The 22,744-nt window shown below is 35.5% G+C and overlaps 1 protein-coding gene and 1 long non-coding RNA gene across 7 annotated transcripts; both read right to left on the bottom strand.

Annotated features, from left to right (window-relative positions):
* Positions 1–10,978: 10,978 nt before the first annotated feature.
* On the bottom strand, positions 10,979–19,098 carry LOC112737510 (pentatricopeptide repeat-containing protein At5g03800). 6 transcript variants are annotated; one of them, XM_025787438.3, is made up of 4 exons: positions 18,651–19,098; positions 16,994–17,108; positions 16,705–16,799; positions 11,877–14,809 (listed from the first exon to the last, which is right to left on the bottom strand). In XM_025787438.3, exon 4 carries the CDS (start codon positions 14,725–14,727, stop codon positions 12,061–12,063), a length of 2,667 nt encoding a protein of 888 aa, XP_025643223.1. In that variant the 5' UTR covers positions 14,728–14,809; positions 16,705–16,799; positions 16,994–17,108; positions 18,651–19,098; the 3' UTR covers positions 11,877–12,060. The 6 variants fall into 6 exon arrangements, with proteins under 6 accessions (XP_025643221.1, XP_025643223.1, XP_025643222.1 ...); XM_025787437.3 differs by having other exon boundaries at positions 11,877–14,806; XM_025787442.3 differs by lacking the exon at positions 16,705–16,799 and having other exon boundaries at positions 11,877–14,806; positions 18,651–19,067.
* Positions 19,099–19,966: 868 nt separating this feature from the next.
* Positions 19,967–21,113, bottom strand: LOC140177873 (uncharacterized). Its single transcript, XR_011869413.1, has 2 exons — positions 20,747–21,113; positions 19,967–20,455 (listed from the first exon to the last, which is right to left on the bottom strand). It is a non-coding gene; the product is annotated as an uncharacterized lncRNA (long non-coding RNA).
* Positions 21,114–22,744: the final 1,631 nt, after the last annotated feature.

Genomic DNA, 22,744 nt, shown 5'->3' with positions numbered 1-22,744 from the left:
GAATATCTGAAATACTTTCCTTTGAGAATTCTTGCTAGTAAGGACTTAGGTTGAATGATTATTCTCTAGAATTATTTTTCTAATAGAGCTAGGTTCTGAGCTTTTAGGTATCTGATTCCTAAACGACCTTCCTTCTATAGCTGAATCATTGTATTCCAGCTTATCCAAACCATTCTCCTCTTTAAACCCCTTTTTTCCCCACTAGAATTGTGACAGCCTGCTATGAATTTCTAAAATCAAAGTGTCGAAGAATTTGAAGCATGACAAAGTATATATTGGGATTGCCTCACGAACTGCTTTAAGTAAAACATGTCATCCACCTGATGAAAGAGGTCTCCTTTTCCACCCCATCATCTTCTATCGAAATTTTTTCTTGATTAAACTAAATGTCGCCTTCTTCGATCTATTCACAATGGATGGTAGACTAATATACTTGTCCTACACACCAACATGGCCAATATTTAGAGTCTTTGCCAGTTGAGTTCATAGTGATTGTGGAGTATTATTACTAAAGAAAACAACGGATTTGTTAAGGTTAACCCATTGTCCACTAAAGCTCTCGTAGTGCTCCAACAACTTTAGAAATCTATCTCAACTATTACTAGATGACTTATAAAATAGGAGAATCATCCGCAAATAGAAGGTGGTTTACTCTTGGGCATCGTCTATTCAGCTGGATACCTTGAATTGCATTGCTTTGTTCTGCTTTGTGTAGCAAGAAGGGAAGACCTTTTGCATAAAATAAGAAAAGATACGGGGATAGAGGATCACCTTGTCGGATACCTTTATTTGATTTAAAGAAACCATAAGGTTGACCTTCCACAACAACAGAATACGAAACATCAGTTACCAATTCACGAATCCAATTAATCACAATATCATCAAAACCCAATTTGTCCAATATAAACCACAAAAAGTGTCATTCTACTCTATCATAAATCTTGCTCATATCTAGTTTGATATCCATTTCGTATTCTAGCCCCTGCTTCCTGGATTTTATGTAATGCATATACTTATGAGCTATCAGAATGTTATCAGATATTATACGACCTTTGATAAATACATTCTGATTTAAACTAACAAGCTTATTTATTAAACCTTGAAATTTGTGCACCATCACCTTAGATATAATTTTATAAACAACCGTTGAGAGGCTAATAGGTCTCACCTGAGCCATATTGACTGCATCCGATATTTTTGGAATGAGGCAAATATGCGTGTGGTTAAAGCTTTTGAGGATTCGACCACTCGCAAAGAAGCTCCATACTGCCCGAAAAACATCACCATTCACAATGTCCTAATAAGCCTGAAAGAATTTTGCTATTATCCCATTATCACCTGGGGCACTCTGAGGGTATATGCTGAATGTTGCTCATTTCACTTCCTCCATAGTAACGAGCCTTCTGAGCTTTCGGTTCATAGTAGTTGATAATCTAGGATAAAAATCATCAAAGAATGGGGGGCTGGATCATCATGACACTCTAATGAGAATATACCTTTAAAGTATCTTTCAGCAGTCGCAGCAATGGCAGCGTTGGAGATAGCTTCTTCTCACTTGTCATCAATTAGCTTTCATATCTTATTTCTTCTGATTCTCGATCTAAACTTCTGATGAAAGAACTTAGTGTTTTGATCACCCTCCTTAATCCATTTGCCTCTTGATTTTGCTTTTCAATAAAGCTCCTCATCCTGATAAGCAATTTATAGCTTCCTTTCGAGCTCTGTTAATTCGGTGCCCCTAGAGTCCCTACTGCCGAAAGATCATCAATGCGAATAGTGAGCTGGTCAATTTCTTTTTTAGAGTTGTAGTTGCTCTCTTGCTGCCATTGAATAATTCTGTGCCTGCATCTTTTAATTTTTTGAGATAAGGTGAATATGTGTGAGCCATCAATCTCCTCTCTCAAAACCTTTTCCACTGTTCGCCTTATTTCCTCTACTGTGCACCATCTTTCTTGGAATTTAAAGTGTCTCTTCGACCTTTTTGAATTCAGATTGGTGTCAAGTAATAAGGGGTATGATCCGAGCCTAGTTTAGAAAGTCTGATAACCACAGAGTTAGAATATTGCTGCTGCTAGTTACCCCGCTAATATCCTGTCCAATCTCTCCTGAATTAATTCATTTTCTCTATGTCTATTTGACCATGTAAATGGCCTCCCAACCATATCCAAATCTAAGAGGAAATTATCATCAATAAAATCACTAAATGCGAAAATGGTAGAAGGAGCTTTATCACAGCCACCTTCTTTTTCTAACGGAGACAAAATAGCATTAAGATCACTCAAGATAATAACCTTACCCTCAAACTGTTGAATAATAGGATGTAGCTCCACAAATTGATAAAAGCGTGTCTGTTCATTGGTGCCGAAATACACACCTACCACCCCCCAACTCTCATTAATAGTCACATCAAGAATTTTGGCAGTAATGAAATACCGATCTGATTTGGTAATTTGCACATTCAGCCCATATTTCCATCCAAAAGCTATCCCACCTACTGTTCCATCCGGCTCCACAATATGATGATTATAAAATCAAATTAGATTCAGCTTTCGTTCCACTTGTCGAACTTGGTTCTTATTTTCACAAATGAAACCAAGTTCGGGAGAGTGGGATTTAACAATCCCTTTGAGATTATGGACTATCAGGGGTCTTTTCAAACCTTGACAGTTCCATGATATTAGCCTCATATCTCCTTGGGTGCCACTTGACGGCTGGCACCCTCCACCTAATCATCCTTTTTGCATGTTGATTCTCGAACAGATTCTTTTCAAGCTGTCTTCATTCTCGTTTCCATCTATCTTTCTTTTCCCTCCAAGATTCTGGTTTCGGCTCTGATCCTTATGTCTTGCTAACTTCTTCAGTTCCAGATTCTTATTCGTTTTGGGGAATTTAGAATAAGAGTCCAAAGCTAAGTTCTCCATATTTTGTTGGTATGTGATGTCTTGCAAGATTATTGCTTCTCCCATGTTGGCTACTGACATCAATCCATCAATCTCCCTTCCTCTTATATTATCAGCCAAGATCCCGGGTGCCTTTTCAGTTGCCTGATTCTCTTTGTCCTTCATATCAGCCACTTTTAATTTAGAAAAATCCTCCAACAACCAATCAGGAGTAGGCTTCTTCTTTTGTTGAAGGAAGCTTGTCCCAGCTATGGTTAAGGTAGCAAATCCTGGTTCTTCCTTATCTTTTATTCTTCTCCCCACTTGGTCTGTCCTTGTCCACTCTCCAATTTTATTTTCTTTTACACAATTCTGGGCTGAATCTTCAATGAAGTTATTACATCTTTTTAATTCATGTCCTATCTTTACACAATAGACACAAAACTTTCCAACCCTTTCATACCGAAGGCCAATCTCCATGAAATTCTGTTTCGGTCCTACAATTGTAAAGATGTCCCTCAATATTCGATCTCTACATAATTCTACCCTTGCCTTGAGAATTCTGGTTCCTTTTGCCCTTAACATCGAAGAAACCGATATCGAGTATCTCTCATATGCTTCCACCCACTTTTCGCCCTACCTCCTTCGTTTTGAAACTCTCTGGCTTCTCCGAAATTGTAGCCAAACCGAGAATGTCGAAATCACATTCCCTCTAGTCTCATCCTCTTCCCTCCATTTCCTTACGTGCAGAATGAAGCCTTTGAAAAGCCATGGCGAGCTCCTCTCAATACAGAGCATTTCAGATTCTTGTTCGAAAAAGAATTGAAAATAATTATATCCAATCGCACTCACCCGAGATCCCTCCAGGTTGCTCCATATTTATCTTCATCGTATTCTCTATTATTCCAACAGAAAAAGATCTATCCGCAAATAGCCAGCCTCTTAAACTTTTCGTGCATGCATAGACACCATTTTAAATGTCTTCCTCTCCAAGAAACACGACTTCCTCTTTTTCACCATCACTATTTGGCTCATTGTGATGATGATTCTCCTCTCTCCTAGCCTTGCTGATTGTTGGTGTGGTGGACACAGAGCAACAATTATGGTTTATTAATCTAAACAAATTTAAATTTGAAAAAAAAAAGACAAATTTTGGTGGGACATCTCAAAATTCTAGCAGAACGCTTGGTAGCCCTAGTGAACTGCTTTTTGTATATATTTTAATTATTATGTTGATACTAAAATAAATAGTCATTTTAATTCTTTTTTCCTGAAAGTTGATCAATTTATTTAAGGTTTTAGAGTAACCTTAGAAAATTAAGGTAGACATAAATTATTTCGGGTTAGTTAAAAGTACCGAATATGATTAGTCCATGCACACTTCTAAATCTAAATTCTAATAGAAGCTCCGTTGCAATTAAAAGAAGAAGAAAGAAAGATAAAGAAGTATCGATGGCATATTGGCAATATATTAGACATGACACAAACATAAGGATGAATAAATAATATATCATAAGCCACATTAGATGATTATATTGGAAAGGAATGCGAATCTAATAATTTATTAGTTACTAATCAATCGTGGTGAGAAAAAGGGTTATTTTCAAATTAAAATAGCACAAACCAAAATGATTGGAAGATGGGTGTTTCTTTGACATTGATTAACACTCTTAACTTATCATTGCGTGCATTAGCTAGCTTACATTCATGCCTTTGAAACATATATAAGTCTCCAATATCTTAGGCGTGAAATAAACGTGATCTCAGCCACATAAATCTACAGGAGAGAGACATGAATCTATTAAATATTGATATGCTAAATGCTACCAGTTAATTATTTATTATTATAATATAATCACTTAATTAATTAAGCACCTCATATTATTAAAAGGGAGTTCGGTTATGCGGTGGTGTGTAACAGAAGTTAGAGGAAGGCCCAATTTTTTTTTTAATAATGGCTATATAGATTATGTAACTAACTTCTAAAGTAGCAATATTAGCAAATCGGAGATGGGGGTTAGAGTGGAAGTTAGGAGCAGGAGGCAAAGTTAGTTGCTTATTTGCGCATCAAGAAACATAAAAGAAATATTAGGTAAATTAATTTTATTTAAAATATTGTATTCTCTGATTTATCATCTCTAGTAAAAAAGCTCACAAATAATTAAAAAAAAAATAGCTTTAAATAAAATTTATTTTTTGAATTTCAAATTCTAGCCGTATCCCTTCACTAAGGACAAGATTCGACTAATATCGATGTCTCCCTGCTTAATTGTTAAATGTTATTTTTCGGATTAGAAATGTATGATAACCATAAAAAATCAGTCATAATTAGCCATAACTTGTCTTATTTAACATTTATTATTAATGTTAGTAATAATTAATGAATACTAATAAGATAAATTCTGATTTTTTTTTTTATCTTTCTAGTATTACCAATTTTCGGCTTATCTCTTTTCCGTGAAGAGGTGAGAGATAGATTTATAGTTAGCTGTTGATGCTTTAGTTAAAGTGACAAATTATAATGGTAATTCTTAAATAATTGAGTCCACTTAAAATTTTGTAAAACATGCATAAACAAATTAAATAATTAAAATTCTCTAATATGTGCATCGATGCCCAATAATTGAACCACTCTTCAAAGTTGATTAGTTTGTTGGTAGCATTGGAACGCTTTATAATTAGAAAAATGTTTAATGAATCTGAATGGCGTGGTTTGCAAAGTGATTAAAACTTAAAAGAGGCTTGGATCACTTCTTCAGTTCTCTCCGTCGTATGAAAAAAAAAAAAAAAAAAAAAAAAAAAAAAAAACTCAAAAATGGCACTTTCGGGTTGTTATGGGAAGAAGAATATAAGTGAACCCAATCTAACAACGTAGATGGAACACTTGTGAATTGAAAGCACGAGAAATACGTTTTAGTGAAGAAGGAGGTTAGGAGAAAAATAAAGATTGTAAATTTGTAATTAAATTTTTTAGAAGAATATATATTACACATAATTTATTTTTATTTTTATTTTTGTGAGCAATAACTCGGTTGTAGTTTAAAAGTGTGAGTGGTAGGTGTGTGTTATGACAAAAAATAAATAAATAAATAAAAAAAAAAACCCTAAATATGAATAAACTACGCCGTTATTCGTCTTTGACTATATGTCTTCTTTGTATTGACCACGTTCGACGTTCCTCTCTTTTCTTATCATTCACATTATCTTCTGGGGTGCTCTCCTCTTTCTCAAATTACGTTATTAGGAATTCCTAATTTTTCAAACGTTTATTTCTTGGGTTATTATCTTTTGTTTTGTTTTGGACAGGTCTTCATTCGTGTAATAAAAGTAAATTGGGTTCAACTGACCAAAGCCCGAAGGAAATTTACTTTGTTGAGCTACACAAGGCCCATTTTTAGTTTTTGGTGTTTTTTATTTCCGAGATAACTTCATGGCTTCTTTGACTGATTTGGAGACTATTGGTAATATATTCTGATCATTTGCCCTTCATTTTTTTATCTATTTTTTTCACTCATAAAATTACATTGAAATAGAAATATAATATTAAATTTTAGCTATTTATTACTGATATTTGCAGCTTCTTATTTTAATTTGTTCATGTTATATTTTGATGAATATTTTTATAATTTTTTTACCTATATTTTTCAACCTAATATGGATCAAGTATCCTAACTCAAATACTTATTTCTCATACAAATTCTTTGAAAATCAATACAATGTGGGTTTCCGCATGCAAAAACAATTTTCAAGGGGCTTGAAGTACCATAAGGCTACCTTGCAGTCTATGTTGGAGACAACATGAGGCGGTTCGAGATTCCGATATCATACTTGAACCAACCTTTACTTCGAGAATTGTTGAGTCAAGTTGAAGAAGAATATGGATACGATCATCCAATGGGTGGTCTCACAATTCTGTGCAGTAAGGATGAGTTTTTAAGCATCGATTCTCGCTTGAATGAGATGTAGATCATGCTATTAGTATGTAGATAAATTAGTTGAGATATTTGTACAGAAGGCACTTCATCCTTTGTCTTGTGGAAACTTTCCATTTTGCTTTCAATCCTATGGAATTGTAGAAGTTTTTTTCTAAATGAGAAAGTAATTATGAACTTATGGCATGATACTGTTGCAACTTAAAACACTTGTTGCTATTGTTATATCTCAATTCTTTAATGAATTTAACTTGTTCAAATGATATACTGAACAAGTGAATATAGATCATCAGTCTAACAAAATTATAAGCAAGTGAATGGTTCTTACAAAAATTGAGCTCCAAGGGAAAATTGAGAACTGAAGTTTAGAAATGCATCCTCACTGCATGGAATTGTGAGACCTCCATTTGGATTGTCATAACTGAATTCTTCCTTGTTGTTTGAGTACATATACTGCATATAGTTACTAAGGGCTTCCTTGAGAAATAATATTTGATAAGATGGGGGTCTACCGTAATATGTACAAGGGATCCAAAGAAATCACAAGGTATTGATAGAAATCTTTATTAATGCACAAGTAAAACCTAGTTCTTGCTCTTGCAATGTACTGTATATCTCTTCCATTAGTTGGTAACATCTCACGTGTCTTAGGTGCTGATAATGAAGTCAATAAATGATGATCAAGATTCAGGACCTTATCTATGGTTTTGTTAAACAAAGTATTTATATAAACTTCACCTTTCAAGGGCAACATAATGTGGAACTTCTCAAACTATGGGAAACATGATGCAACATTAGACTTAGTTTGCATAGACGCCTCTAAGTCCATTTATCTATAGCTTTCAACTTCATAATAATTCATCTCACATATATATACTAGTTGGCTGTTACACCTTAACATGTAGGAGGCTATGATCTATTATTGGCCATTGTTTGAGACTCTAAAACAGCATCACGTGATTTCATATGCATGACCCCATCTTTTATCCCCCTTCAACAATCATTTCTCTTGCCTTCAGAAACAACACAACACAACTCCCTGGCAATCTGAAGATCAATACTTGAACACCTTCTTCTTAAGCACTAGAGCTTTCCCTTGCTCTTTCCATTCCCTACATACGCAAGAAAAATGGGGAAAGGCATCATTCTCAGCTAAGCAAGCAATTTCAAAATCCGTACAAGTCCCAAAGGGTTATCTTGCAGTGTATGTCGGAGATAATCAAAAGCGTTATGTGATTCCCATTTCATATTTGAACCAAGCTTCATTCTAAGAGTTGAGTGAAGTTGAGGAAGAGTTTGGATATGATCATCTCATGGGAGGTGGATATGATCATCCCATGGGAGGTCTCACAATTCCTTACAGTGAACATGTATTCCACTGAGGAAGAGTTTGGATATGATCATCTCATGGGAGGTGGATATGATCATCCCATGGGAGGTCTCACAATTCCTTGCAGTGAACATGTATTCCACCAACTCACATCTCCCTTGAGTTGAGATTGATGAAGAATCTCAAAATGAGACTTATTAACATAGATTAGCATACATGTTATAACAGATTAGTATAGAGAATTAGAATGACATTCAAATTCATTTGCAGTATGTATACCAAAAACAAAAATACCTTCGAAAAGAAAAACGGAAATAAATCATGTTCCTTGTTAATTTGAGACCAACCTGTAAAGTGGTAGTGACATTATACTTGGGCAATATCCTGCCACCAAAATAACCAGGTCAGTAACCAATTCCTATTTGACAAATCCATAGAATCAATCAGTGCACTAACCTGATATCTTTCATGAAAAGCTGTTTGGGCTTTTCCACCAAAACGGAGTACCTGCTCCTCAGCCAAGTAGGTCATAGACAAAGTTAATTTTATTTTTTCCATTTATAGTTAAGCCGAAAAAAGGTCGAGAAAAAAAAAGGAACCTTTCAATATCTTCAACGATGGGAATTGGGCCATGGTTCCTCTTGTAAAACAAATTTGAAGGAGTAGCGTACGAGCATGTCAGTGCAGAGCGTGGTGGCTCCACATTGAAAGGTTCCTGTCAAAAGGAAAAAATGAAAGCTGATAATCTCCAAAACTTAAATGAAATATTTATGAAACCACATGAGACCTGGGAATAATTAGGATAACTATAAGGCTTGCCTTGGAGTTAATTTTTAGACAAGGGTGACGAGGAGGCTCTTTAGAATAATCTGAAGGTGCGGTGAGTCCAGGCATTTCTTCTCTCTCTCTTTTGAAGTGTGAGGATAAGGGGTCAGTTTGAGATTGTCTAAAGGAGGAATTAGAAAGGATTGGATGAAGGAAAGGGGAAAGAGAAGAAAGGAGTGGAACTGAAGTGAGGCTTTGAGAGAATTTGTAGTCTTAGGCCATATGGAGTTGATGAGAGACTTGCCCAGCGTACTGTCTCTTTCTGTCACATTGCACTTTGTGGTGTTTGAGCGCCCAAGGATAAAATCCAAATCCTAGCGTATGAATGCTAATAAAACATCCAAATCCATATGACAGGACACAATAATTAGGAAGAGTTATAAATATTTAAAAAGGAGTCACAGTGGTCTATGGTCTATAACAAGTGAAATCATATCATGTTAAATATTTGGGTGTTCATAAGAAAATGGAAACAAAGGGAAAAAATGACTGATTGATAAACAAGTTATCCCAAGTTAGCTTAACTGGAAACAAAGGGAAAAAAGGACTGATTCAGTTCCCAGATACCTAAAATAACCATTCTAAAATAAATATGAACTTAAAATTAGCATCAACTCACAGTTGAAACTTACATTCCATATAAGAGTTCACAAGAGACGATATTCCAAAAATATTGCTTTTAACAACAGCTAAAGCATATATGATTAAGTAAGTTAAAATTCCTAGTCAACAGATTTCCCAATGAAACAATACAAATCAAAGAGTTTTACACATGTTCAAGGTATCCGTAGCTAAAATTTATAGAAACTTAACAGTAATTTTAAGTGCAACAATTACAATATGAGGCAGCACAAACAATAGTAGATGGAATCGTGAGAAAGGGCACCACCATGACAAACCTCAGGTGCTGCACAGGCTAGATAAGGATCTTCATTTGACTAATAAAGAAAGTTAGCTGGATTATGAAGGATGTACATAGGATGCGTTTGTTTTAGCTTTTTCTGACAAAAATTCAGTAATATATACACACTGAAAAAATCATTTTTGACATAATTTTAAAGAAAAAAATCAATTAACCTTTTCTGGAAAAACTAAATAGAGTAGCTTCTAATTAAAATTATTTCCAGTTTCTGAAATCAAGTTGTCAAAGCAATTTTTTGAGAATCAGCAACAAACACACCCATAACTTTCCTTTTCCACAACTAAGTAATGCAGCAAAGTCTGTGAAAATGTAATATTCTATCTTAACATATCACCTAACTACTTCTACAACTTCCAAATCACAGAAGAGAGAATAATACTGCAATAAATAATCCAAATACTATAGTTTCTGCATAGAAAAATTTATCTGCTGCAATAAGTGAGTGAGAGAAGTCATAATCTAGAAGTTCAATTCCATTCTATATCTATAAGAGTTCAACGAATTCCACTGTATTGCTAGAACACTGATAAATTAAGAGTGTGCAATTCTAGGGTTCCAGAAACAATTAACCAAACAGAATAAACAAACATGCATACAATATGAGAGGAAATAGATTAAACCCGCGTTACAATGATGAAACTGAAAAAGTTTCAGTAGCCTCTTCAAGCAAATATATAAAATTGAAATCCAAGTGTTTCACATATTGTATAAGAAAGAAAATAATAAGATGAATGATTGAATTTCAAACACAGAGAACTTTCACATAACAAAATTTTCAATTTGGTGACAGGGTCGAAGAAACTTCAAAAACGGAACATAAAAAAATCTCCACAGAAAAGTGTCTCATGATTATAAGATGGCGTACCTGGAGTGTAATAATGCGGATAAGAAGAATTGAAGCTTCTGGATGAAAAGTTCAGTGTTTTGATTGATACTTGATAAGTTGATAGCATCGAAGAGCATGAATGTATGATAAATACGTATCTGCCGTTACATCCCATTTTAAGAAGGATTTAATTTTGAGGCAGTAAATGATCTTTCAATCATGCTACGTCTATACTAAAATCAGTCACTATAATGAATGTAAGGCAAAAAAAAAAAAAAAGCAAGGCTGCATAGTGACAAGATTTTTTCTTTTAAATTTTATTTTATAAGTTTGAGTGACCGGCTTGAACTTTCACCCTATGCCATGAAGTGTTTAATATTCCTCTCAAGTTCCAAATGTCTTCAACCTTTTCAGGATATTTGCAGCTGAATCTATCTGCAAAATCAGCCAGCAGTATTAGAAACATATATAGAAATTTAAGCTATGTAGCATCAATCTGAGGCTGTACATATTTTTTTATTAGTAATAAGAGTATTTTTGTTTTGAGGAGTAAAAATGAGTGCAAAATTTCATTGATGAGCTTGATGTGTAAGATTATATGTGGAACTCATGAAAATTTCAAACCTAATTTTAACCCCCTAAACAGAGATATTCTAAGAAAAAGAATGAGGCCATGGTCATTTCTACAAATAGGCTGATATTGATACATATTAGAAAGGTGTATATATAATATCAGAAAACCCAAGAAAATCAAATAATTGAAAAAAAAAAAAAAAAACTTATTTAACCAATTGACATTGGAAGTCAGTGAAAAAAGTCCTAGTGCACATTTGATGAAGTCAAAACAACTATCATCTTAGCCATGAAAGTTGTGGTTGGCTCCTCCAACATTGATCAATTATCTATTTGTATAATTTATCCATCATCATATAATGAATATCATTTACATCATTCCACTCTTCCATACAACTTCATTCATCAAATTAATCTAATTACTTTATAAAACTTACTCACATGAACTGGAACATAAAACACAATAAAGTTTAAAAAAGTATTATTTGAACCTATGGAGGACTTTAGACACTCAACAACTTGTGAGTAGATGTTAGTGTTTGTAAAATTGGATTGGTGCAAATAATCTAGAAATTGGAATAGACAACAGTTTCAACAATGTCACATTTTGTATGAACTATATCCAGTTATTATCTCTTAGATGTAATACATCAATAAATGCCAGGTATTTAGGATGTCTCTGCAAATAACATCTGAACTACATTTTTATAATATAAATAATATATATCTCTAAACTTACAAAACTTTTCAGTATACATGGATCATGTATTGTTTCACCAATAGTCTTTACAAGAGCACTGGCCATTGGAGAAACAATGAAATCCTGAAGAATCTCTAAGAAAAATATCCCTCTTAGTGACAACGGATACATATTTTAGGAATGTATGGCAGTCCCCACAGAGAAGGATATTCTTCACAATCCGAATTGGCTTCCCTGGTTTGCTCATCAGAATTCCATAAGTAGCTGCCAGCTTTGCACTATGACAGAACAGAAAATCTTTCTTTTGATATTCCTCTACTTCATGCAGAACAAAACTTGTATCAGGTTCATACCCAGCTTTTAGGCACTCCAAGATTAGAATCTCCAATCCGCTATATATGTCTTTCTCTTGGGGATGGGATCTATCTCTTGCATAGAATGAATGTATCTTATTCTGACAAATGATCCAACTTTGTGCCGGATGTTTGTGAAATCCCTTTTCTTTCATATCCTTTCTTACCATTTCAGACAAGTGCCATCTTGCAGAAGCAGAATACAAATTTGAAATGAGTATGTAGGTTGATGGATCCTTAGGTTCCATGGCAAGAATATGCTTGGCAGCCCGGTTTCCAATGATTGTGTTCTTGTGTAGTCTGCAACTGTCAAGCAAAGCACGCCAAACAGAAGCTGAAGGCTCAAAAGGCATTGTCTTGATGGTTTCCTCTGCTTCTTCCAGAAGACCCCACTGACCCAAAACACTGATGAAGGAAGAATAGTGTTCGCAAGTAGGCTCAACTTGATATTCGTTTCGCAACAAATTAAACAAACGATGACAATCATCAACCAAATTCAAGCTAGTTAGCCTGTAAGCAGAAATGACCAAAACAAATGTGACTTGGTCAGGCTTTATGCCTTTCTTCTGCATATCTGACCATACTTCCAATGCTTTATCACCCTGTCTCTGTAGAAGATGTCCGGAAATCAAAGTATTCCATGAAACAATGTCGGTTGAAGGCATACCATTAAACATCCCAATTGCATCATCCACATTCCCACACTTAAAATACATACTAACAACTGCATTCCCAACTCCGATATTAGATTCATAACCAAACTTAACAGCATGGCAGTGAATTTGCTTACCCATATCATGACATCCAATAGTCCCACAAATACCAAGCATCGAAGTGGCCGCAACTTCATCCATGATCATCTTCCCTTCTGATTGACTCTGTTGGATAAGAGAAATCGCCTCGTCCAGCTGCCCATTTCGAGCATAGCCGCATATCATGGATGTACAAACCACAGAGATGAATTCCTCCAACTCCCACCTACAGAACATCTTCCTGGCATCTCCCATCCTCCCAGACCTCGTGTACATATCAAGCAAAGCCGCTTCAACACATGCATTCGATCCGAAAGCAAATTTGAGAGCAAACCCATGAACCTGCCTACTAACCCAATAGTCACCAAGCAAGCTGCAAGCATTAACTGCACTAGTCAAACTGAAATCCGTTAATTCCATTCCCTCCTCCACCATCTTTGAAAACAAATCCAAAGCCTTTAAACCTTCCCCATTCTTACAAAACCCAGACAATAAAGCATTATAAGACACCACGTTTCTCTCCGGCATCTCATCAAACACCTCCATTGCCAAATCTACAAACCCAAACTCCATGTACGCCGCTACCATTTCGGTCCAAGTTATCACATCCCTCTCATTCATCTCCTCAAACAAATCCACCACATCATCAATCGTCCCCCACTTGGTGTAGAACCCAATAAGCGCATTGCCAACGCTCAAATTGTTTCCCCACCCAACCTTAATAGCGTGCGTGTGAACTTGGAAACCTTCCACCACCGAAGCACTTCTAGAACAAGCAGCCAAAAGCGTGGAGAGGGTAAAATCGTCCACTCTCAAATCATCCGTTGCTTGCATCTCACGGAACAACGAAAGAGCGTCATCATACATGAATTCCTTCACGGCAACAGATATAACAGTGTTCCACGACGCAATGTCCCTTTGAAGCATGTCATCGAACAGCTTGAGAACCAAACTGTAACGCCCGCCACACTTACCGTACAACCCCATAAGCGCATTTGCAACAAAAGCAGAGTCCAAGTAACCGGTTTTCACAATCGCGGCATGTAATTGCTGGCCGAATTGGAGATTTTGGGTTTGAATGCAAGCAGTTAAGACGGCGACAAAGGCGTAGTCATTAGGGAGAACATCGGAATGTACCATGTGAAGGAAGAAGAGGAGGGCATGGTGGCGATGGTGGTGGTTGTTGGACTTGGAGAAGGCGGAGATGAGGGCCGAATAGACGACGACATTTGGAGGAGAAGGGAGGGAGAGGAAGAGGCGGTGGGCGGCGGGGAGGAGGTTGAGCTTGAGGTAGGCGAGGAGGAGGGCAGTGAAGAGGTGTGGGGTGTGGTGTTCTTGGAGCTTGAGGAGGGCGGCGTGGACAGCGGAGGCGAGGTGTGGGGAGAAGCGGAGGGAGGCGGAGAGGGCGTCGAGGAGGAGGGGGTATTGGTGGTCGTGGGAAAGGGTTGATTGGAGGAGAGGGGGCAGGAGGGCATGATGGTGGTTGAGTTTGATGGAGAGTTTGTATTGAGTGTGTGAGTGTGAGTGTGAGTGAAGAAAGGAGGAAAATTGAGAAGGGGTTTTGAGGTTGATGGGGTTTGACTGAGGGAGAGGGGAGAAGAAGAAAGAAGTGGATCGGAGAAGGAGGGATGCCATCTGTCGATAATAATGATTATCACTATCATTATTAGTAGGCTTCACATTCCTATGTGGCCTCTCTTGTACCTGCAGCAGCCTACTAAATCCCAGCTTTTTAGTCTCTCTCACACACACACACATATATACAAATATATTAGTAATTGATTTTAGTAGCCAATTTTAGTGTACATGTAGCATGATTGAAAAATCATTTACCGCCTCAAAATTAAATCCTTATTAAAATGGGATGTAACAGAAGAGGCAGATACGTATTTATCATACATTCATGCTCTTCGTTGCTATCAACTTATCAAGTATCAATCAAAACACTGAAAGTTTATAATTATAAAATATTCAATGGTGCAATGGTCTAACCGGAGTCTTATCGGGGTTGAACTGGTTTGATTAAATTTAGAATAAAATTATAAAAAAATTCAATATATAATTTCAAATATTTAAATTCAATAATTTCTAAGGTAATAAAATTCAAAATTTCACTATTTCACACAATAAATTATTCATAATTTAACATTGAAAGGTTATAAATAACTTCAACCATCAAAGTTTATAATTAAAGAAAATCAATAACGGACATGAACAACCAACACAAAATGTTCTACCACCAAAAGAAACATTAAACAAACAAATTTTCAACTAAACACAGATACTAATAAAAAATCATGAACATCATTAAGTGTTTTATTGTCTCCATCAATTGTATTTGAGGATTGAATTACAAGCATATCCAACTCAAAATAAAACAAGGTTTTGAAAATCGAACTGATCATCAAACCGCTCTAGTCATTGGTTCATTAGTTCAGTGGTCCAACCGGTTCAACTGTGGTCTAACTGAAAAAACCGTTTTATATAAAATAATAAATAAATTGTAAATAAATAATCTAAAACATAATTATAGTCTAATATAAATTTTAAAATATCTTCTAAATATAAAGTAGTACATCAACCAAAATCTAATATAACCTTTGATTTCATAATTATTAACAATTTATCATTCATTAGTCATTATATTACTATTGAACTCATTAAGATAGTCACAAAAAACAAAACAAAAATCATTTAATTAACCAAACCAATAACAAATATTCGATCATATACTTAACTAGTTAATTGAGTTTAATTCAATTCATCTATTACTTCATTGAATTAAAAACAATGAGCACAAAAGGCACAACAATACAGTAAAATTCAGAGTAGAGAAGAACGAGCACAACAACAGTGAGCAGAGCTAATCAATAATCATTCAAAGTGGTTTCTGAACAAAATATTCATCAGGCTCTTGAGAAGGGTAGCTGACAAATCATATAGTTTCTCTGCCAATGTAGTGCACAAACATAAAAGTTAAAGCACTCACAAGACAGAGGTTATATGCACAAACATTTAATCAATAATCAATAATCAGTAAAACAAAATAAAATCACAACACAAAACCGTAGCACAGCAAAATCAGAGCTAATCAATAATCAAATAATTGTTCAACAAAAATTAAAAACACAAGAAATATCTAAAAATAAAAGGCCAACATGAAAGTTTGCCATCAATCATCAAAATTTGCAAAAACTCAATCTAAGCATAATTAAATCATAAACCAATGAATCATTAAGAGTTCAAGAGAGTCACAAACTCACAATTTAAGCATAATTAAATCACAAAACAGTAAAAAACAAAACAGCACCTCAGCAGCAGCAGCACATCACTCCCCAAAAAAAACCACAAAATAGTAAACACAAAGCAGCACATCAACAGTAGCAGCAGCACATCACTATCAAAAAAATTCACAAAATAGTAAACAGAAACAAATTCATCACCAGCAGGCAGCAACACATCACAACCCAAAAAAGACACAAAACAGCAGCAAAGAGCTAATCAATAATCATTCAATAAAAACACAAAATATTCAATAATCATTCGATGATTTCTGAACAAAGCACAAAAAATTAAAAAAAAAATGAAGAACAAGTGAGCTGAGTCAGAGACCTTCGATCGCAGAGGAGGACGGATGGCGACAAGACGGCGGAAGTTCAAGGTCGTCTTCCTCGGCACAGCGACGGCAGAGTTCTGCAACTAGTGCTCTGTGATGCAGTTGGCAGAACAGATCCGGGGTGGAAAGTGAAAAATAAAAAATTATTCAACAAAGTTCACAGTTCAGTTCAGTAACTTCAATTCACAGTTCACAGAAAAATCAAAAATCACAAATCACAGTTCACAGCTCACAGAACTTCACAGAATCGAAAAATTATTCAATTATAGTTAAAGAAAAAATTACCTAGAAGCTAGAAGAAGACTTCAACAGACCACGCCAAGGTTCTGAAAACCGGACCAGTCATCAAACCGCTCTACGGCTCTAGTCACTGGTTCACTGGTTTACTAGTCCAACCGGTCTAACCGTGGTTCAACCGGAAAAACCATTCCATAATAAAATAATAAATAAATTATAAATAAACATCCTAAATATCTTTCACATTTAAAACCCTACATAAAATATCACCAACTAAATGTAATTAATCATCAAAATATGCAAAAACTTGCTGCAAATTTGTTGACAATTAACATAATTATACTTTCATTAAAAATAGCTGGATTGAATTACAATGCACAGGTTAAAGATAGAGAATATTGTCTTAATGTAGCCGAGTCAAAAAGTAAAACAAAAAATAATAGTTTTGCACAACAAACACACAACAGAGCCTGAAACAAAAAGAATCCAACAAAGCCTGAAACAAAAAGAATCCAACACGGAGGAGAGGTAGCAAGTCGGCGGAGATCAAGAACAGGGACAGTGCAACCAAACAATGAAAACAGAATTTTTTTATATAACAGAACAATCAAAACATGAATCATACAATCACTAATTGCAATTTTTTTTCCTTCATAAGAATAGAACAATGAAAACATAAAGCATATAATAAATCAAAAGATCACCAATTGTAAATCTTTTACTAAGAACAGAAGTTAGAACAGTGAAAAATGAAGAAAGATTAACAGTTTTCAACCCAATTTTAACAAAGCTCTTCACAATGATTAACAACAAAAAAAAGCAATGAAGGAACAGTGAATCAGTAACATAGGCAGTGCAAATTCAAGAAACTTTAATAAAGTTTAACTACAAAAACAGACAGTAAAGCAGTAATAGAGTTATCAATTTAAAATTTATCATCAAATACAATTAGTAAGCAAAACCAATCAACCGAGCACTGACTGGGCATTCGGAAAAAAAAGAATCAAAAGAACATTTAAATCACAGCAAAAACACAACAGCAATAGGAACATTTAAAACAAAGCAACCAAAAAAAAATCTAAAAATCACCATAGCTGAAAACAATGATTTGATACGTGTATGCTCAAAGAATTAAAAGCTAAGCTTACAGGAAAGTGAAGAATACCCAAACTAAGAACCTTCAATCACAGCTTAAACCAAGAACAGAAAATCACAACAAAAACAAAAAAATTAAAGATAACAGAAGAACAACAGAACAACAACACAAGAACAATTAGCAAATTAACAAGTTCACAATAACAGTTAAAATTTACCAAAAGAACACTAATGCAAGTGGAATCATCATGCTAATATGTTTTCTGCAAAGATGCTATTTGTGCACCTAAACTTTCCTAATTACTAAGACCCAATTATTCTTAATTTCACATGCAATCAACTTACTAAGTTTCTAAAAGCTAGAAATTATAAAACCAACCAGAAATATGGTTAAAGCATTTCATCAAACATGTTGAGTGCGGTAAAATTAAAACGAAATAAGAGAATTCAAAACTTAATATCAATCTGATAGAGAAGAGAACATAACAATTGTATAATCTATGGGAAAAATAACCAAACCACTACCAAATCAAATAGTTACTTATTGTAATAGAAATCAGAAGTTGCAGAGTTTGAAGTAGAGTATTGGTGGCGGGTTTAGGGAACTCACGGCGGCGACAAAAGAGAGCAGTTCGACGGCTACGTGGAGCGCGCGGGTTGGTCGCAGAGTTTGAAGCAGAGCAACGTGGCTTCCAGACGAACGCGAATGCTAACTCGAACGGTGAACGGCGAGTGAACGCGAACGGTGAACGCCGAGCGAACGTGAACGGCGAAGAACGCGAAGGAAGACGACGGCTGAACTTAGAGGCGAACGTGAACGGCAAACAAACGGCGGCGGAAGCGCGTCTGAGCAGACAAAGAGAAGGTCTGGCCGTATGGATTTGGGACAGGGGAAGGAGGAGGCTGCGAAGACGCCGACAACCACGGACGGCGGCGGTGGTTCCGTTGACGAAGCTGGGTTTTAGGTTTGGAACCTTAGGGCTTGAGTGTTTGGTGTTTTGGGGGTGGGAGGGGGGCGATGTTATCCGGGTGATGGACTTGCGTGGGGGAGTTGGGGTGGGAAACAATGAAAACGACGGCGTTTCTTAAGAATCGGTCGATTTTCGATCTGGTCCAACCGGTCGGTTATTGTTTGGTTTAGCGGTTTATTAACGGTTTGGAGGATAGCGGTTTTAAGAGGAGGATCAAACCGTTTTTCCATCGATTCATGTTTGAATCTGTCCGGTTTTTAGAACATTGGAGCACGCAAGAGGGAGACACAAAGACAAGGCGCACCTTCGAACGGGCTTTGAACAGGACAGTGGCTGCGGTAGAACAAAACTAGCGCCAGCGAAAGTGTGGCTGCGCGATGGAAGGGAAGGAAGGTTGCAATGGCTGCTACGCGATGGAGGGAAAGTGAAAGAGCAGGCGGTGGTTGTTCGAAGTTCCGACGGCGGCGATAGCAGGCGGTGGCTGGACGGATGACCAGAAGCTCGATGAGAGGAACCCGTGTGAGAGAGGCATTGAGGCAGAGGCGCGATCTGGACAATGGAGTTTGGTTTGGGCTATTTAGTGTGTGTTTGGATTACGGTTTGCAAACTGAGGTTTGTATAAAATTGATTTTGTAGAATTGATTTTGATCAAAAGTGAGTTAGTATTAATCGTGGTTTATGTTTGGTAATTTTTATTCAAAATGGATTATAGTAAACTAAATATTGTTTGGATTACATTATTCAAAATCACTTTTAGATAAAAAATTACAAAAAAGGACATGAATTTAAATAATTATTTTATGTTATCTTATAATTTTATTTTAAATATTTAAATAAATTTTAATATTTTTTTTAGTACTCTCAATATTTTTTAGTACTCTAATAGGATTAATAGAATTATAATACAAAGTAAAAAAAATATTCCATACAGAAAAAAATAACAATAACAATAAAAGAACTCATATAAAAAAACAGAAGTTTTATAAAAAATAATAATATACATAAGAGAGTATTAGAAAAAGTACTATAAAAAAAAATAAACATATGAATAGTGAAGGACATAATTGGTACATAGAACCTAAAGTTCAATCCAACGTGAAAAGGTGAACGCAAAAGCTAGAATTTTTAGCTTTTGGTAACCCTGGGTTGAAGGCAAAAATCACTTCTGCATTTATAGCATAAAAATATTGCCAAACATAAAGATGAAGCTTTCAAGAAACTCAAACGAGCTTCTCTCTTCTCCAACGCAAATCCAAACACACCCTTAGTGTGCAGCACAATGAAACGACGACGTTTGGTTCCTTACTCAAAAAATCGGTCGGGTCACGGTTTGGTTCGACCGACCGGTTCGACAATTCGCTTATGATTTTTGAAATTGGTGGTTTTAGCATTTGTCTGATCCTTTTTTGTAGCGGTTCAACTGGTTTGAACTAGTTTTCAGAACCTTGAAATAAACCAGAATCCAAATTACATACAGCAAAAATAAACCAGAATCCAAAATTCAGAATAAAACCTAGCCATGGTAATCCAACAACAATACAAATTACATACAGCAAAATAAAATCCAGAAATCCAGAATCTATTGTGTTTTTTACAATTATATCAACCAGAAATCTAGAATCTTTTCTGTTCAACAGCCAAAATTCAGAATCCAAAATAGTAAAATACAGCAATTTAGAATCATTATAACAAAATAAAAAAAATTAACTGAATTACTGAAGATTGAATAACTCACGGCGGCAGAGAAAGACGGCAATGAGGCCACGGCGGCAGGGGTGTGCTCGACACATGGAGAGACAGAGAGAGATGGCTAGGACATAGGCGTTTTTGACGACGAAGACAGAGGCAGGCTTCACGACGAGCACAGAGACGGTGAAGAAGAGAAGAGTGGCGGCGGCTGGGGCGCTAACGGTGGCTGGTGGGGCTTCGCGACGAGCACAGTGACGGTGAGGAGGAAAAGAATGGCAACGGCTGGGGCGCTGACAGTGGCTGGTGGGGCTTTGCGACGAGCACAAAGACGGTGAGGAGGAGAAGATTGGCGACGGCTGGGGGGCTGACGGTGACCGGTGGGACTTCGCGATGAGCAAAATGTGGCAATAGAATATTAACATGAGATGTCATTTTCTAATTATAAGAAAATATATGTATGAGTTTTTATATATATTAATTAAGAGATAATGTTAATGAAAGTTATTAGATAGAAAGAGATAATAGAAATAAAATTAAAAAATCTATAAAAATTACAAGCTGAAGAAAAAGTTAATGTGGGAATACAATATTAAATGAGATGTTATTTTTTTATTATAAAAAAAAGGGAGTTACTCAAATGAAGATGCAAAAAACATCTTTTTATGAAAATGCTTTGTATAAAAGTGTGATTTATTGATTTGGCCACACTTTAAATAAAAACAACACTTTTATAACATATCAAAATCTAACCCTACAATCTATCATCTAAGGGACAAAAAGAAAAATCATCACATGAAGATAATTATAATATCTTCATGGGAGTACCCACCAAAAAAAAATATACATATCAATTTTTATATAGATAAAATAGATAGATACATAGCCAATGAATTATAACTCAAATGGCATAGTCTCTTCGTACTCAATTAAGAAGTTGCAGGTTCGAGTCTCCTATTTTTGGTAAAATAAAAAAAAATAGATAGATACATAGATAAATTAAAGAAACTCTTATGTATGAATTGATTAGGGTACAGTCGTACAGAGACGTGATGATGTGTGCCAAGATGGTTGGTTATGGCAAAATGTTTTCAATTCTATAATACATTCTTAACTCTAGGGGGGACTGATACCATTTTAGCCACATTTGACTTTAGTAACCATTTATTTATCTAACCACTTAATATTTCAGTTAACTACTTATTGTAGGTGCTTAGCACCAGAGTGAAATCGTATGATTAAAGTGAAATGTTGTTAAAGCCATAGGTGGTATCTGTGTTACTGGCAACAAGTATTTACCTTCTTTGTGATTTCTGTATTCTTTTCACTAATCACTACCTCTACTTCTGAGTAGACTTTAAGTCTCTTATTATTCTAAATTTTCAGTTTGGAACAGCTTTATTTGAACAAAAATTGTTTGAATTCTATCTTATATCCTGGTAACGGCCAGCATAATGAACCGGAAGCCACAAGCTATTAGGTAGTATTTCTCTTGATAATGCTCATCATCCTGCATGAAATACAGATTGTGAACATCTATTGACTTCAAATTTTTGATTCATTGTGAACATCTTGCTTTTCTTGACTTCCTGTCTTCTTCTTTTGCAAATAATTTGTATTGAATTATATTCTTCTAGCGTAGAGTGTAGTTATTAGTGATACATCTACTGAAATAAAGAAATAGTGTGATGTTTGTGATCTTATTGATGAGATATAGTCAAAGGGTTAAGTACTTTTTTCGTCCCTAACATCTTGGGTCAAAATCAAAATTGTTCTCGAACTTTTTTTTTATTAAAATAATCATTAACGTTACTGAACGTTTTAAAATCATCTTTTTGAACATAATAATTTTTTAAATGACATAAATACTATTTTCCTATTATCACTGATTATCCCATTTTCTACCCACCCATTATTCCCATCCCTTTCCACTGCACCTAAAACAAAAAAATCAAATCGAAAAAAAGAAACAAAAGAGAGAGAAAAAAGAAAAGAAAAAGAAGAAGAGGGAGGTGATGCACGAGAAAGAGGGCGGCTGCCACCGTCG

The sequence above is a fragment of the Arachis hypogaea genome, chromosome 13 (assembly GCF_003086295.3).
Source record: "Arachis hypogaea cultivar Tifrunner chromosome 13, arahy.Tifrunner.gnm2.J5K5, whole genome shotgun sequence".
NCBI lineage: Eukaryota > Viridiplantae > Streptophyta > Magnoliopsida > Fabales > Fabaceae > Arachis > Arachis hypogaea.
Note: the sequence above shows the minus strand (reverse complement) of the source record. Positions and strands in the feature narration are given on the sequence as shown.

Excerpts from the sequence above, each read along its gene's own strand:
- LOC112737510 (XM_025787436.2), bottom strand. The coding sequence starts at position 14,850 with ATGTGTGTGTGTGTGAGAGAGACTAAAAAGCTGGGATTTAGTAGGCTG.